Source organism: Microcebus murinus, chromosome 7 (assembly GCF_040939455.1).
Source record: "Microcebus murinus isolate Inina chromosome 7, M.murinus_Inina_mat1.0, whole genome shotgun sequence".
In the NCBI taxonomy this organism is placed as follows: Eukaryota; Metazoa; Chordata; class Mammalia; order Primates; family Cheirogaleidae; genus Microcebus; species Microcebus murinus.
Genome location: NC_134110.1, coordinates 68,340,163 through 68,358,016, shown reverse-complemented (window position 1 = coordinate 68,358,016; position 17,854 = coordinate 68,340,163). Strand labels below are relative to the sequence as shown.

Below are 17,854 nucleotides of genomic sequence, written 5' to 3'. Positions count from 1 at the left end.
ATTAAATGCTGCAACCTTTCCTAAAAATGCCACTTGGATTGGTCCACTGTGGTGAGTATATAAGAACTTTTAGTCTTTCTCTTGAATTTGTGAGTTCAAGGGGAAGAATCTAGTAAATAACACTGGCTAAATTTTGCCCTCAGATGTTTGGCATAAATGATCTGTGAGGATATTGGAACCTTTGGCTGTTTTCACACTGATGAAATAAATTATGCTACTTGAAAAAATTTCTACAGAACATAATGCTAACCAGTCATATTCAACTTTTTGCAAAAGTACCAAAGAATATCTGTCTTTTTAGAAACTGTACTTATAAAACCCTATATACTCCTAGGATATTTACCAAGGATTTCTTCTCTTGGCCAGTATCAAAACAATCTTAATATTTTCTTCATTCTTCATAATACAATGTATATAATATAAAACATTTTGTGTACGTGTTTCAAACTATTCATTTTCTATGTATCTTTATATAAGGTAGTAGCTAACAACTCTTCTGTGGACAGATATTTTCCAATTTTCTAAGCTTCGTGTGTTATGTGTTTGCAAAATATATTTAGAAATCTGATTATCAGTAAAAATATTGAATATACTGGTCATTATGCTCCATCAAATGCAAAATACATGGAAAAATTATATAAAAAATTACATATGAAAGTAATATGAAGCATATATTTTCTTCTGTCATTTATTTTTTACTAAAGAATCCTAATTGATTAGCTCTCAAAAGACAAAAAATAATTTTGTAAAACAACTTTGTATTATTCAGATTTACGAGACAACATAAGAAAATGAATCTGAGTAAGTAGGATGTTTGTTATTACCATTACGTGAAAAAAACTGCACAATTAAATAACAGACTGTTACATACCTCGCTAACAAGAGGGGCAAACTGATACTGCAAGCAGCCAGAACAAAATAATTAAAATAGAATTCCAAGTTTATATTAACAGAGTAATAAGTTAATTAAAATCAAGATCAACCGAACTTTCTATTTACACCAGCTCATTCAGCCCAAGAGGAAAGGAACTCTATTTTAGAGACATATGTGACTCTTTGAGCTTCTGTCATCCAGGTGCCATTTCTGATGGAGCACATGTGCACTGAACAGTTGGCAAAGAAGGAAAAAGATTACTGTAGATGTATGTGCAGATAGTCTCTCTAATGATTTAAAATACGTCTGGAAAGAGAGAAGGGCTTCTTTGTAAAATATAAAATTTCCCATGACTTTTTGTTCCTTCTTAGCCTCCGAATGTGATTTGAGTGCTTCATAAATGAGAATATATATTTTACTAATGATGTATATAGAACAAAAATAGATTTAGTAATCCATAAGTGATGGAGTTATATACATAAATTGGCTAAGACATCTGAAAAATTTAGAATCTGTTTTCCATTTTATCTAAATGCACCATGTTAGGGTGCCTGTCAGAGCAGAAAGATTTATAAAAGTATCCGGTAGCATACATTATACTACATTGCTAGGTAAGGTTCTTTTCTTGATAGCCTATGCAAGTATTTAAAAAGATATTTCTGCAAACTAAAAATACCAGCAGAAAGAATTCAAGATGTTACAGTTTTAGTATTGGAAGTAATGGTCCCAAAAGATGCTTTTGTAAAATTATTTCCCTTTAATTCATTCATTGCTGCTTAGCTAATCTTCATCTGGGTCCAGATCAGGGTCAATATCCGTGGACAGTCTGAGATAAAAGAAAGCATAGAAAGCCAGTAGTAGTGCCAATATAGCTGCAAGTACAAGGCCAACTTCCTGGGGAAGAAAAAAAAAAGTAGATTTGAAATTGATGAAAAGAGATTGGTTAATGTTATCAGTTTCATCAGATAAAATAAACATATTATTCCACAGCCTAGAATGAATAATTTAAACCTAATAATCACATTCTTTTTGTTTAATACTTCTTGCAATTAAGTAAAGAAACTTATGTTGTACTTGACAATTCCCAATGCAATGACACGTACATCAGTAGGTGAGTCATTGGTATTATTATTATTTCCAGTTCATTTAGTGTTTTCCTAAGAGTAAAATAAAAATTTATCATTTTAATATATTTTCATAGTTTGGATATTGAAATGTTGAACACAAGCGACGCAGTTTGTATCTACACAGTTTTTCTGTTCTCTATTTGATTATGTTTAACTTTATTTGTTGCTTAAATACATTTATTACTAGTAATAGTATTTAGATACAGAATTTTTAAAAATTTATAATTCCTTTTTATTGGGAAGAAACAGTTATTATAACTGGTTTCCAGATTATGTCTCTGTATACATCCTCATTAAATATTGCTTTGTTGAAACTCTAATTCTTAAATCCTAAATTCTGTAGTTTATATTACAGGGAAACAAAACTGAATACTCTTAGCTAGTGAAGCATGATATAGTATAATTTATCACAACTGTGAAGGATGGTCCTGAATATTTCATTTGGTGATTTGATATGGATTATATTAATCAAGTATAATACAATCATGGTCTAAAATTTATGATGTATATTATGGTAAAAGTCATGTTATGTCCAAAAAGTACATACACATACACACATACACACCATACACATTCACACCACACACACACACACACACACACACACACACATATACACATACACAATCAAGAAACTTTCTCAAAATTAACATATCATTTGGCTAAGTAGAAAAAAAAGCAAATAGAGTACAATTCAGTATCCTAAGGGGCCTAATATTCCCTTCTAATTTCCACTGTGTATCACACTCCTTACCTGGCATTGTTTACAGAGAAGCAATTCATTTGCATTTACATGAATATATCTTGCATTTCATTAGAATGTAAAATAAGTAATTCAACATATATACCTAGTAAACTTTAAAAACATTAAAATGAATCTGGTTTATAATCAACATGGAGTATTTACCTGAATGTTGAAATTATAGATATTTTATACATAGTTTTAGTTTCATAATTACATTTGTTTAGATTTCCAAAATATGGACATAAATATCAATAAAAACCAGGGGGTTGGAAAACTCAGTGTCAACAATTTTTTTGAGATTTCATTTTTTAAATCTGATGTATCAATATGATGTCAAATGAAAGTGAATTTTTCTTTGTTGCAGTTGGAACACTTTGGCATCTCAAAAGGGCATGGCAGCATCAGACAGGTTTCATTTATTTTCTTATATCCACAGCTGTGCTCCCAGACCCATCTGGTTACACAGCTACTAATTTTAAGAGGATGTAATAAACAAGTGACACACAACTGCAAACTCCATCTGTTCTGTATAGTGGACAACAAAACTGTTCAACAGCAGTCACCCAAGCTTAATGCAAGAATAAAGTTTTTACTCTTGATTGGAGACCATGATTCACATCTTATTGATAGTCAACTCTAATTGCTGCTTTTCAACTCCTTATGCTTAGAACAACTCTGTGTCATTTTCACTGTATACTTTCAGAATATCCGGAGGCATGAGAAAGAGTTTTAAGTGTAGAAAGCAGAGTATATTCGTAGAATACAACTTCAGAGGACATACTAATTCAATTATGTCTGTTCAATATGTGGTGTGGGAGTGGCTTAGAAATATTAAGGTGTGGCAAATAATTTTCTTCAAAATGTCCCTATTTTGTTGAGGAAACAAGCATAGCAGAGGATGAATGTTTACGTGGTTAAAACAACGGGTAAAATTTGAAAATAATCCTTATAGGATGCTGGTGACACTAACCATAACTTTAGAGACCTGTAGGCATTTATGACTTCCCTGCCCCTTGGCCATTTTTAGCTTTAAATCAGAAATAACAAAAAAGAACAAACAAAACATTTCAAACTGGCTCATCCCAAGGGGTTGTTGGAAGGCTCTGGTTGACACTTAAATATTTGATTTATGTAACAAAAGTAAGTTTTTGGTCCTTATTCTGTTATTATAATTATCCCTGTCAAATAAACCTTTTAAATAAACAAATCAATTAATTAATAAACAGAAATCCTTTTCCTTCTAAATACTAGGAAGCATGGGCATTTATATTCTAAAAATTTTTTTAGCAATGCTGTAATTTTTGAAAAATAATCTTATAATTGGGTAGCAACCAAAAGCAAACTTAGTTGTGTAAATATTTTTAGGTGGTACTCATTGAATTACTAGGCTATAAATGATAACATTTTATTTGCATTTTTAAGACACAAAAAAAGAAAAATAGCTTTTCAGTAGAAATTAATTCTAGATTTTAACACAATCTATTCATATCTTATGCTGAAATGATTAACTGCTCCCCCACAACATTTTCTGAACTAAACATACATTTAGAAAAAGCTCTAGAAGCCTTTAAGGGTAAAGGCCCTATTGTATAATTCTTTGTATCTCAACCCATGATTTCACAGTCAGTACTGTTGACTTGCTATGGTAATTAAATCTAGAAGTGATTTCTTGCATAAGTTCTTCCAAGACAATCCTGTTTTATTTATCTTTCTTTCCACAGGTGCTACTATATTGTAATATTTGTAATTTCTAAATAAATAATGAATGACTGAGTAATATTTATATGATATTTATACAAGGTATATTAAAATTATGTAATGCTTTTAAAACTTTACAACACTAGTATACATAATACTATCTCCACAGCCAAACTGGGAACATTTTGTTACACAGCCACACAGTGTGAACTTAGTTGAAGCAGGGCATCTTAAGGCCAATGGCAAACATTTAAGGGAAGTCTTATTTATACATACTAGAAATGGTTAATTCAAACAAATATTTTCTCAATCAGCTAATGATTCATAAATTACTTCTATGCTCTAAGTTCAACATTTGCACTGTATTATTTAGCTCTCCTAACAGCATTATGAGGTCAATAGCAAAATCTCAATTTTACAAATGTGCCACCTTAGACTGAGCTAGATTGTGGCAACAGTAAGGGGCAGGATATGATCCTAGGCCTCCATATCTTGTGTTCAATGTTGTTGTCATTGCTGTTATTTTTCTATCTATGCACCTGTCCATATTTTCTGTAGATTTAAATTATTTGAAGAGCATCATTATGATTCATTCAAAAGAATATGTAGTAAAGTGATAAAATATTATAATATTATGGTCATTCTGTATCAAGTAGATGAGTCAAACATGTTTGATGTTCATTAGTCCTTAGTTGCTTCTCTGACATTATCAATATGGATAAAATCACTCACTGGGGAAATTAAAAAGCATTAAATGGCAATTCCTGAAAGAAACTTCGTTATTTAAAATCCTATGCCAAAATGACAAGGCAATCAAAGTTTGACAGGGCAAACTTATTAGTATGCTAGATTTGAAATGTAAAACACCTCCATGGTTCTGATTCTAAAAAGTTTCATATCATCTTAATAGGCTCCTCACATAAATTTTCAAGCAAAATAAACAATATTTGAAGTTAAGGTCTTTGTTTTCCACAGGTTTACAAATAAAAAATGATATGCTAGGTTATTAAAACAGAGCTATGTTCTGATGTCAGTTTGAAACTCTTCGGTACACACTTGAAATAGGAAATAAAATCTGAGAAAAAATTTTCTCATAACAAGATTAAGCAAATTCTACAATGTTTTTAAAAAGATAATAATTGTACATTATAAGGGAGATTTTATCTCACACTGGGAACATAGTTATTTCTTTAAAATAAAACATAAAAATTATGAACAAATATTAAAAAGTATGTAAAAAGGGTATATAAATAAATGAATGGCTGCACTATTTCTCAAATTCTAATATGTAACTGATCATTATATTGCGCCACAAGTGGACTTTGTTACCATAATACTTTTCTTAAAAAAAACAAACAAAAATTAAAAAAAACCCACTGCATTATAAAGCATAAAAGTAAGCACTATATTTCCTTGCAGGACAATGACAACAATACTCTCACTTCAAGAGATAGTCACCAAGTGACTAAATAGAAAATAAAAAAGTATACATTGCTTTTAGAAAAGTCATGTCATCACAATAGTTTTTAAAGATGAGTAAAATTTCATATGGATTTAGAAAAATACTTCAAAAGATGAATCTTCTCTCTTTTAAACAGAAAGGCAATTTGCTTTTTTTCATTAAAAACTGACACACAGCACTAACTGAGGAGACTGTGTTGTGAAAACATACTGCATCATACGGCAATGCTTGATCAAAATCAGCAATCAGGAGCAAAAAGAAGGCAGTGTTTCATGATCATAATAGCAAATTCTGGAAGACAACCAAATATATCATCTGGCAGTTCAACAGCTGTTACAGCTTGGTAGTAATACCTTGGCATTTGCTATAAGCTATAACTTAGAAAAATTGATTTTTCATCTGCCAGATAAAAACCAAAATCTCCTTTTAACATCTTAATATTTAAATAAAATATATGTACTGGCCATTTTTATTTTACCCATTTTATAGTAGGGTTGCCAAATTAATTTTTCTATTAATAGTTTAATTCAACTCTAAATACCTGGCAAAAGATTGACATGGGAAATAATGTAAATGTAATTTTGTTCAGCTTAACTGTGCTGACACATTGAATTCACCGTCTACTAACATCATTATTAGATGCATTTATCCTTCCTAAGCAGATATAACACTGGTATTCCAAAAGAACAAGTTTGGGAGCATCATTAGACTTTCTTCATAGAGAGTACTGACAATAATAAGATATACAGAATAAAATTGCATGTATTAACAAGCTAAGTATATATAATTACAACTATAGTTTTAGCAACTATAAAGAAAAAATTATTGAAAACAATAGAAATTTTTGACTAAGGCCACATATATCACTAAAATGTATGAACAATATACACAGTAGCAGAGAGAATATAAATTGCAACTTTAAGTATAACTGCTTCTCTTAAGTGACACTGTGTTTTATTTTAAGACCCTTTAAAATTTCAGGATAGGAAGGATGTTTTCCATTAGGTAAATTCTTTGCAAAAAACCTTCGAGTCTGGCATTCTATTTAGATTTTGAAATGTCATAAAACATTTAGAATTCAACATTTATGAAATCCAGTTTTAGAAAATGAAATGGCATGCACATATCAAATTTTAAAGTTATCAAATAGAGGTCTACCTTTATGCCTATTGCTGTTTTCTTTGCTTCTGCTTTTAATTTGGTTGCTCGTAAAATAGGTTTGGTTTTTTTATAATCCTGTTTACCTAGAAAGAAATAGTTTTAGACAATGAGTAATGATTATATATAATTCAAGTTTAACAGTCATCTGAATGTCAAGGAATGTTTAAATAGAGTAAAACAGGGGCACAGAGTTGCAAAGTACTTCCCAGTTGTAGTAACCGAATACTTTCACATAAACAGTCACACACACAATGGTCAACTTTTCTTCTTTTCTTCCTTGCATACTTTTTAAAGAAGATACTGACAGACATTTTTGATTTCAAGTGCAGTGAAAATCAAAATAGATAAAAACTTATTTTAGACAATAAGAAGTTTAAAGTAAAGAGAATAAATCTTTTGGAAGCATTTGGAAACAAATGCATAAATAAATGAGTATATGTAAGATCTCATTAATAGGTAAGGTTAACTTTGTCTTCATAAATGAAGAGTAACAGCTCATTATAAATTTATTTTATTATGGATACATTATTCAAAAAATCAATGAGAAATATCCCCTAGTTTTTTTCTAAGTAAGAGACTAAAGAAAAAATATGTAGACAACCTGTAGACAATATGTAGTCACCTGAATTCATTAGAAAAATATGTATTTAACTTTCTTCCACTTAAAAGAAGACAGAATAAATATAGCGAGGTAAAAGATGTAAGATAGCTACATTTAGATATTAGTTTCAGTCATCACTGCCACATTTCACAGCCAAAAATGAGAAAAACTGAGCTTAAAATTTCCTTCTTTTGTGTTCCATCTGGTGACCTCACCAATGAGTAACAAAGAAGTATTACACAGCCTGGGGAGAAAATAGACTTAACAACAACAGCAACAAAAGCATTTACTACAATAGTATACATTTTGTTAACCAAACTCTTAACTAAGAACTGAGTCAAATGATCCTCAAATATAACAGTATATGTTATTCTGAGTGGGAGTCAACATATGACTGTATAATTTCTCTGGCTATTTTATATTCTTATTTTGCCTTGTTTTTGTCTTATAATGGCCAGTTCCTTTCCCAAACTTAATCTACATTTCCATTATCTAAATAATACAAGTTCTAATTTTAATTTCCACATCTCCCTCACATTGAAATAAATTGGAAAGCAGTTCACCTAAAGTATATCATAAAAATTTAATGTGTAATATATTTCCTAAAGTGTTTACTATGATTCAAAAGTATCTTTAAAATTTCATATAGACTTTTAGAATTAGAAATGGCAGAGAGAGGTGAGTCAAATGGATGGGAGTCATGAGAAAATGCTGTATTTGTGTTCAGTAGACACATAAAAGTATTTGTTTGCTTGAATAGCTCTGTGTTTTCTTTTTAAAGAAGTGTGTTCTTTCTCCTTAACTGCTATTGTATACCAGTAATTCTAGATCTATGAGCATGCTGAAGCTTAATAAATATTATTTGATGATGGGGTTTAATGATCCAGAAATGAGCCAATTGTAAAAATGTATATCAAATGATCTAAATTTAAATCATTTAAATACAGAAAAATATTACTCTGACCCATTTTAAATTAGCAACATTTAATTTTGATGAAAAAATCTTGACAAGTGTTCACTCTGATTTCACATCTCAACAGTCAAACTATTCATGTCATTATTCCCGCTGGGATATAAACAGTTCAGAACAATGAAAATGGTGACACATCAAATGCCTTCACTCAGGTTTATAGATCAAGTTTTTGATGAGAATCTAAAAAAGAAATTTGAAGATTATGGATTTAAAGCCAAGATGTAATTTTTTGTTTTATACTGTATATGCCCTATAATAATCTCTGGGTAATATGGGGAAACAATAAACAAATGAAAAAGGATTATCTTAACCCTTGTTAAGATACTTGTTTTTCATACAAGTATGCAATATTTTAGATAAGGTATCTCTCATTAAATAGACTCAGATAAACCTCAAAGAGTCAAGGTTAAAGTGAGAATTTATCACACTACTTCAAGTGCCATATAACCATGGGTTAAATGATATATTCTATCTAAATTCAACTCTTATATTCTCATAGAGAATAATATTCTAAATTTATATTACAAGTTAATATGAACTTATGAAACTGTATTTATAATAAAAAAGATAGTATTAAAAGTTTTTGTACATCTGGTACTTCTCCAAACAGTGCATCTGTCCTTAATTTAGTATTTTCCTTGCTGACGATGATATTCAAAAGTATATATTGCAAAATGTGGTTTTAGTCTACTAAGTGAAAACATTTACAGGGCTATCTGCTAAATTCTTTATAATTAAAACCAGATCTTTCCATTGAACCCAAAGAGGTTTTTGACATTTGAATTTTAATGGATTCAAGAAAGATATCTATGCCCACAGGATTGTAAAAAATATAAAATACAGAAGTCCCTGACTTCTGAGTACTTACTTATACCTACAAAAAACCCCACTTAGATCAGCGGTTTGGCACCAGGGACAGGTTTCATGGAAGACAATTTTTCCACGTACCAGGGGTCAGCAGGTGGGGTGTTGTGGGGGAGGCGTTGTGCGGAGCTCAGGTGCAGATGGATGGCCCATTTCCTAACACATCAGGTACTGGCACCTGGCCATGGCCCGGGGCTGGGGACCACAGACTTAGATAATCTAGATTTTGTAGACTTTTTCTAGAAAAAAATTGGGTCTGATTTTGGTTATATCAATAATGTAATAACTAAAGTAGCTATTTGACAATTGCCCATTAAGTTTTATGTGGAGAGAAAAACTTTGTAATTCAAGCCCATGAAGCCAATCTAGGGCTGCATTCATCTAGTTTCTCTATTCACAATGACACCATTCATCAAATAATTTCTGTACTTTAATTTTCTCTGATATATTACACCTTAGTAAACAGCTTTTTCTCTTCATCTCCATGTTCTTGATTGACTGATTTATGTCTTCTCCCTCCAATATAATTCTATAATATTGTATTATTTTAAAATTATTATATAGTAAATTTGACTTGCTTTCTTTGGTATACATTTCTACAAATTTTAGTATGCATGTATAGATTCATGTAACTACCGCCTTATATAATTAGAATATAGAATTGTTCCATTACCCCCTAAAACTCCCATATGCTATACTTTTATAATTATCCCTCTTCAAACTCATAATTCCTATCAGCCACTGATCTATTCTCCATTCTTATAGCTTTCCCTTTCAAGAAGGTGGCAATAAAGTGACAATGGCTTCTTTCCTTCACTATAAGACTTTTAAGATTTACCCAAATTGTATGTATCAACAGTTCATTAGTAGTATTGCATTATAGAAAAAGGTACCAGAGTTTGTTTATTAATTCACCCACTGAAGTATACTTGGGTTATTTCCAGTGTCTGGCAAGTATAACCAGAGTTGTCATAAGCACAGCTGTAAAAATTTCTGTGTGAACTTAAGTTTCCATTATTTTAGGGTGAGAATGCTGAGTCATATGACAAATATATGTTTAATTTTATAAAAAGCTGCCAAATAATTTTCCAGAGTAGCTATATCACTTTGCATTCCCACCAGCAATATATGAGAGTTCTGGTAACTTTGCATCATCACTAGCACTTGGTACTGTTTTATCTAGATTATCTAATTTTCAGCATACAACTGTTCATAATATTGCCTTATATTTTATTTCTGTAAGGTCAATAGTGATATATACTGTTTCATTCCTAGTGTTAATAATTTGAATGTTTTCTTTTTTTCCCTCATAGTTAGCCTAACTAAAGTTTTTTTCAATATTGTTGATCTTTCCAAATTAACAAACTTTTGGTTTTGTTGATTTTTTTCTCTTGTTTTTCTAGTCTCTGTTTTGTTTACTTCCACTTTAATCTTTATTATTTCCTTTCTTTTACTTGCTTCAGATTTAGTTTACTCTTTATTTTCTAGTTGGTTTAGGTAGAAAGTTAGGTTATTGATTGGAAATCTTTATTCTTTAATAATAGAGTCATTAACAGGTATTAATTTCCATGTAAGTATTGCTTTAGCTGCATCTCCTAAGTTTTGAAATGTTATAAATGTTATGTTAGGTTTTCACTCATCACAAAGTATTTACCTTGTGCTTTCTTCTCTGATCTATTGTTTATTTAGAAGTATACTATTTAATAAACATATTTGTAATTTGTTTAATCACGCAAATTTCCTTCTTTAGCAATTTCTAATTTTATTCCATTGTGTTAGAGAACAAACTCGGACTAGATAATCTCAATTAACTTCTCTTTATGTTCTCTTATTCCCTTTTGCCAGTTGAAATTGGTTGTAGAGCCTCTCTAAAATGTTTTTATCAGTTATTATACTTTTCAACTTCAGAATTTCTACTTTATACAGAAATATACACATATATCTATATACATATATGTAAGAATATATGTAAGAATATATATGTATATAGATATATGTGTCCATACATATATATAAATTTATAACTATCTAATACTATTCTCTATTTAGTGAGATATCATTCTCATAATTTAATTCTTTACACTTAGTTTTCTTAAATTTTTGTATGTATTTTAAATGGCTGATTTAAAGTCTTTGTCCAGTAAGTCAAATGTCTGAGCTTCCTTAAGAAGTTTTTATTGTTTTTGTGTGTATATATGAATTGTACTCCACTAATTTTTTGCACATTTCATAATTTCCCATTGAAAATTGAACATATTTAATAATGTAATGTGGCAACTCTGCAAATCAGATCTCCCCTAGGTTTTATTGCTGCTGCTGTTTGTTCTTTTTTGGTTATTGGAGTCTTTCTGTTTAGAGACTTTTCTGGACTAATTCTGTAAAGCCTGTATTCTTTATCATGTGTGGTCACTGAAGTTTCTGCTATGGTTTAAATATGTCCCCTAAAATATATGTAGTGGAAATTTAATTCCCATGACAACAGTGTCAAGAGGTGGGACCTTTAAAAGGAGATTAAATTACGGATTGATTAATGCCATTATTGCAGTAGTGGGTTAGTTATCACAGGAATGAGTTCATAAAAAAAGGATGAATTTGACCTCCCCTCTTGCTCTCTCTTGTGCATGCTCTTTTGCCCTTCCACCTTCCATCATGGGATGATGCATTAACTAGGCTCCCACCAGATGTAGACCCCTCGCCCTTAGACATACCAGCCTTCAGAACTATAAGGAATAAATCTCTATTCTTTATAAATTACGCAGTCTCAGATATCCATTATAGCAGCACAAAATGGACTAAGACAAAAATTGCTACTAAGAAGTGGGTCTGTTGCTAGAACAAATAACTGGAATGTAGAAACAGCTTTGGAAATGGGTAATGGCTAGAGGCTGGAAGAATTTGGAGAAGCAGTTTTGGAAAAGCAGAATTTGGAAAAGCCTATATTTCCATGAATGAAGCATTAAAGGCAATTCTAATGAGGGCTTAGAAGAAGAGAATTACAGGAAAAGTGTGAATCTCCTTAGAGAATATTTAAGTGATTTTAATCAAAATATTGGTAAAAATATGGGCAGTAAAGGCCATACTCATAAGGTCTCAGATAAAAATGGGGAATATCTTTTTGAGAACTGGAGTAAAGGTCATCCTTGTTATAAACCGGCAAAGAACTTGGTTGAATTGTATCCATGTTCAAGGGCTTTATGGAAGACAGAATTTAAAATCAATGCACTATGACTATCTACCAGAAAAAATTTCAAAGCAAATTATTGCAAGGAGTTGCATGGTTACTTTTAACTGCATGTAGTAAGATGCAAGAAAAGAGAAATGACTTAAAGATAGAATGAAATTTATAAGCAGAATAGAAAGATTTAGAAAATCAGCTTGGCCATGTAAAGAATAAAAATGCATTTTTCAGGAGAGAATACTAAAAGCGTGGCAAAGTGACCATTTGCACAGACAGAATGGAGCCAGATGGATATTCATCAAGTCAATAGGAGAAATACTCTAAAGGCACTTCGGAGATCTTCAAGGATGTACCTCCAATAATAGGCCCAGAAAAGGACTTCCATGGCAAGGTTTCCAGAGAGCTGTCCACAGGACCTCAGCATTCACTGCTCTGCACTGCCTTGGGACTTTGCTTCTCACATTCCAGCACAGCACCCCTAAGCTGCCCCATGGCTTAAGCAAGCTCAGCTGTAGCTTTTGCCACAGTTCCAGCGGGTGTAAGGGGTAAATCTTAATGGGCTCCATGGAGTGCTGACTCAGAAGACATGCTGACTGCACAAGATGAGCTGGGGAGTCATGGTGGCCTCTACCAATATTATAAAAGATGTATTAAACTGCCTGCAGGCCTAGGCAGAAAATTGTTGTAGGAGTTGAGGCACTGCAGAAAGCCTCCACTAGGGCAATGCCTAGTGGAGCCATCAGAGCAAGGCCACCTCAGAAATTCAAGAACTATAGAGCTACCGGTGTGCAACTGTAGCCTGGGAAAGCTACAGGCAAGAGACTCCAACCCATAAGAGCTGCTAGGTAGACTAAGCCCAGCAAAACCACAGGGGTGGGGCTGTCTGAGGCCTTGAAGACCCAACCCCTGCCCTGGTGTGCCAAGATTGTGGAATATGAAGTGAAAGGACATTATTCTTCATTGTTAAGACTTAATATAACTTTCTCTTTTGGGTTTTGGACTTGCTCAGGTCCTATTACTCCTTTGTTCTTGCCTATTTCTCCCTTTCTGAATGAGAATATCTACCTATGCTTCTCCCAACATTGTATTTTGGACATAAATAACTTGATTAATTTCAGAGGCTCACAGATGCACAAAAATTTGACTCAGGCTGAATTGTGCCTTGAGTCTCACCCATATCTGATTTAGATGAGACTTTGGAATTTGAAATTTTGAGCTGATGCTGTAACAGGTTAAGATTTTGGGAACTATTGGGAAAAAAATTTTGCATTGTGCAAAAGACAAGAATTTTGGAGGCCAGGGGTGGAATGCTATGGTTTGAATGTGTCACCTGAAGTTCAAGTGTTAGAAACTTAATTCCCAATTTAACAGTGTTGAAAGGTGGAAACTTTAAGAGGTGATTAAGTCATAAGGGCTCTGCCCTTGTGGATGGATTAATGCCACTGTTGTGAGAATGGGTTCATGATAAATGGATGAGGTAGGACTCCTCCCTGTGTGTGTTTACCCTTCTGCCTTCCACCACGGGATGCTACTACATAAAGAAGGCCCTTGCCAGATTTGGGCCCATTGACCTTGGACTCTCCAGCCTTCAGAACTTTAAGAAATAAATCTCTCTTCTTTATAAATTACCCCATTTAATTTATTCTGTTATAGGTTATAGCACAAAATAAACTAACACATTATCTAGTGATTAGACAGATATTTGCTTAAATGCCTAAACTACTGAGTCTTCCAGTTTTGCTGAGGAGATATGTGAGTATGTGTATGTTTGTGTTGCGGTATATCTCCATGATCTAACATGAATTTAGAGTTGTGTCTTAGTCCTCACTTATGCTTGTATAGAGGCTGAAGCTTGGCAAGAGATGAGAGATTTCAACCTTCTCACACCTCTACTGGGCATGGCAAGCCCTACTCATGCTACAGGGTGCCGCAAAAGTCACCATACATAGGTAAAATGGGAAATTGTAGCTAAATGTACCTTTATCTACAAAATATTCATTACAAAATTTTTCCTCAAAGGAAAAATTCAGCTGTTTTTCTGCAATAAACACTCCTTGGACTATTGCAAGATTTTAGTTAATTTCTAGATTTCTGAAAAAAGTTGATTTTGACAATTTTTGCCAGTCTTCTTGTTGGCTTTATATGGAAGCAGATTTTCAGAGGTCCTTACTGCACATTCATGAAGTACTTCTCCTCCATCCCTTTACTTTTAATATCATTATATTTCAAGTGAATTTCTTATATACATCCTATATTTGGCTCATTTTATAAAATTTTACCTGAAAATCTGTCTTTTTATTAGTGTACTTAGATATTTATAGTCAATGAAACTATTGATATGTTTTTATTAAAGTCTGACATTTTATAATTTCTTTTTGTTTCCTTTGATTTTGTTCCTATTTCACCTTTCCTGCCTTTTTTGGATTAGCTGAACATTTTTTAATATTCTATTTAAATTATGTATTCTGACTTTATATCTTTTAAAATAATGTTTTAATGGTTGCCCTAGAGATTATAAAACACATACTTAACTTTTCAGACTATAATTCAAATAAATTTTATTCAATATTCTATTTTTAAACATGTTCTAAATTATGTTTAAAATTTTAACATATTTTTAAAATGTTAACAATTCAATACATTTCACATTTTAATATAATAGAAATAAGCAGTGTACTGCTTTGTAGTGTAGGTTTTCCTAATTTTTACTTATACATTTTGACTTTGCTATGCTTATTGTTGAACATCTTGGACATGTATCATTGGTTAAGGAAGTCTTATTTAGATAGTAGATATATTTAATAATTCAGGCATTTAAATGTCTGCACACAAAGAATTATATAAGTGGATATACTATTGTAGCACAAGTGTATTTTGCTTAATTAAATGTCAGACAAGACACTGGTGCACCTGCTTGATGTATGTTCTTATTGTGGCCTAATAGTTTTGTAATAAAATGTGAAAGGTACACGCATAGTTAGGAGGATTATTATACTTTGATTATTGAAATTTTATTAATATATTCATAATAAAAATTGCAGGCTGTCCTTAGATATGCCTGTGATTCAGTTCTGGAATAAAATTTCCTACTACTCTTTTCTCACATTTTGTGATCAGTTCAATTGAAATTGCTAGATCTGCACTTAATATTAAAAAGGCAATTATCATTTTAACTATTTATTTGTATCAATAAAATTTCTGTGATACTGTGCAACCAAAATCAAGTACAGAAATAAACACACATTCAGGTTGATAAATGACGTGTAAATGAAACAGAACAAGTGTATGTTACCCTAAACCTGGTAAAAAAGACAGATCATAAACACACAAAAATTTTGCAATTTGTTAAGTAATTAAAAGCACCAAAAAGAAAAATATAGTTGGCAAGGGGCAAACAATAAAAGGAAAGATCTATAGTTTCAGATAGAGTGGTTAGAGAATATCTCCTTAATTCGTCTTTCACTTTACCAGATTATTCAATGAAGTTAGGAAAAAAGCCATGTGGGTTTTGGGTGGAAGCAATGTCAAATACAGAAAATATCAAAGTACAAAGATTCAAAAGACACTAACTCCAAGAAGGCAATAAAACTTAACAGGCCAGCTGATTTTAAAAAATTATTTTCTAATAGCAGACTCAGTGGTCCAGAACAGACCATATGTTCATTTCCCCAATTCTGAGTCCACAGGCTCAAATGATAACCTTGGAAATAGACAGGATCTCCAGCTTGGTTCCCCAGTATGTAATATAAGAGCTTTTGTCAATAAGAATTAAATACAAATATTATTCTGCTTCCTTACTAAAATGGTAAATTAAATTTCTCCTGGAGAAATTTCAGAGTTTGACTATGTCCTGAAAAACTTTAAATATGCAGTCACGATGATTATTTTCATACACCTGTTTATTTCCTCATTGTGACTAGTTGGTCATGGTAATCAACTAACTAAGTACTACGGAAAATTTAAACTTACAGTAGAATTTTCTAACTGTAGCAGAATAATAAACTCCTTAGCAGACAGTCACAACTAGCTAATTAATCAAGCCTATGTATTTTTCTAAGATCTGATCACAGATACTACAAGAGGCTATCTTTACTGGAAGAAACAGCAATATACTTAGAGTTCTACTATAGAACTAGACCATTGGTCTATGACTCTGTTCTTGTGCCAGTCCACACTGTTTTAGTTAGTATAGCCTGTAGTATAGCTTGAAGTCTGGTAAATAAATGCCTCCCAATTTGTTCTTTTTGCTTAAGATTGCTTTTGTTATGTGGGGTTTTCTCTCGTTCCATACAAAGCATAGAATTATTTTTTCTAGATCTATTAAAAATGATGTTGGTATTTTAATAGGGATTGCATTGAATATGTAGATCACTTTCGGTAGTACAAACATTTTAACAATGTTGATTCTGCTGACCCTTGACCATGGTATGGTTTTCCACCTGTTTACGTCCTCTGCTATTTCCTTCCTTAGTGTTTCCTAGTTCTCCCTGTAGAGGTTTTGTACCTCCTTAGTTAAATGTGTTCTTAGGTATTTTACTTTCTTTGTTGCTATTGTGAAGGATATTGAGTCTGATTTGGTACTCAGTTTGACTGGTGTTGGAGTATAGGAACGCTACAGATTTCTGTACATTGATTTTGTAACCTGAGACTTTGCTGAATTTGTTTATCAATTCCAGTAGTCTCATGGCACAATCTTTGGGGTTTTCTAGATATAAGATCATATCATCAGCAAAGAGCAATAGTTTGACCTGACTTCTGTCTCCACTTGGATACCCTTGATTTCTTTCCCTTGTCTGATTGCTCCGGCTAGGACTTCCAGAACTATATTAAATAGAAGCAGTGATAAAGGGCAACCTTGTCTGGTTCTAGTTCTAAGTGGGACTGCTTTCAATTTTTCCCCATTCAGTATGATGTTGGCTGTGGGTTTGTCATACATGGCTTGTATCATTTTTAGGTAAGTCCTGTCTATGCCTATTTTGTTAAGCATTCTTATCATAAAAGGGTGTTGAATTTCTCGAATGCTTTTTCTGTGTCTATTGAGAGGATCTTTTGGTCTTTGTTTCATTTCTATTTATGTGGTGAATTACATTTATAGTTTTGGGTATGTTGAACCATTCCTGCATCTCTGGGATGAAGCCCACTTGATTGTGATGGATTATTTTTTTGATAAG

The 17,854-nt window shown here is 32.0% G+C and overlaps 1 protein-coding gene across 4 annotated transcripts in view; it reads right to left on the bottom strand.

Moving 5' to 3' along the window:
* Positions 1 to 1,389: 1,389 nt before the first annotated feature.
* Positions 1,390 to 17,854, bottom strand: part of TRIQK (triple QxxK/R motif containing) — an 89,801-nt gene continuing 73,336 nt past the window's right edge. For all 4 annotated transcript variants that reach the window (XM_012749628.3, XM_012749630.3, XM_012749626.3 and 1 more), the window contains 2 exons: positions 7,065 to 7,150; positions 1,390 to 1,768 (listed from right to left, as the gene is read on the bottom strand). In XM_012749628.3, coding sequence (XP_012605082.1) covers positions 1,655 to 1,768; positions 7,065 to 7,150 — 200 coding nt within the window. In that variant the 3' untranslated portion in view covers positions 1,390 to 1,654. The remainder of the gene's footprint in view (positions 1,769 to 7,064; positions 7,151 to 17,854) is intronic.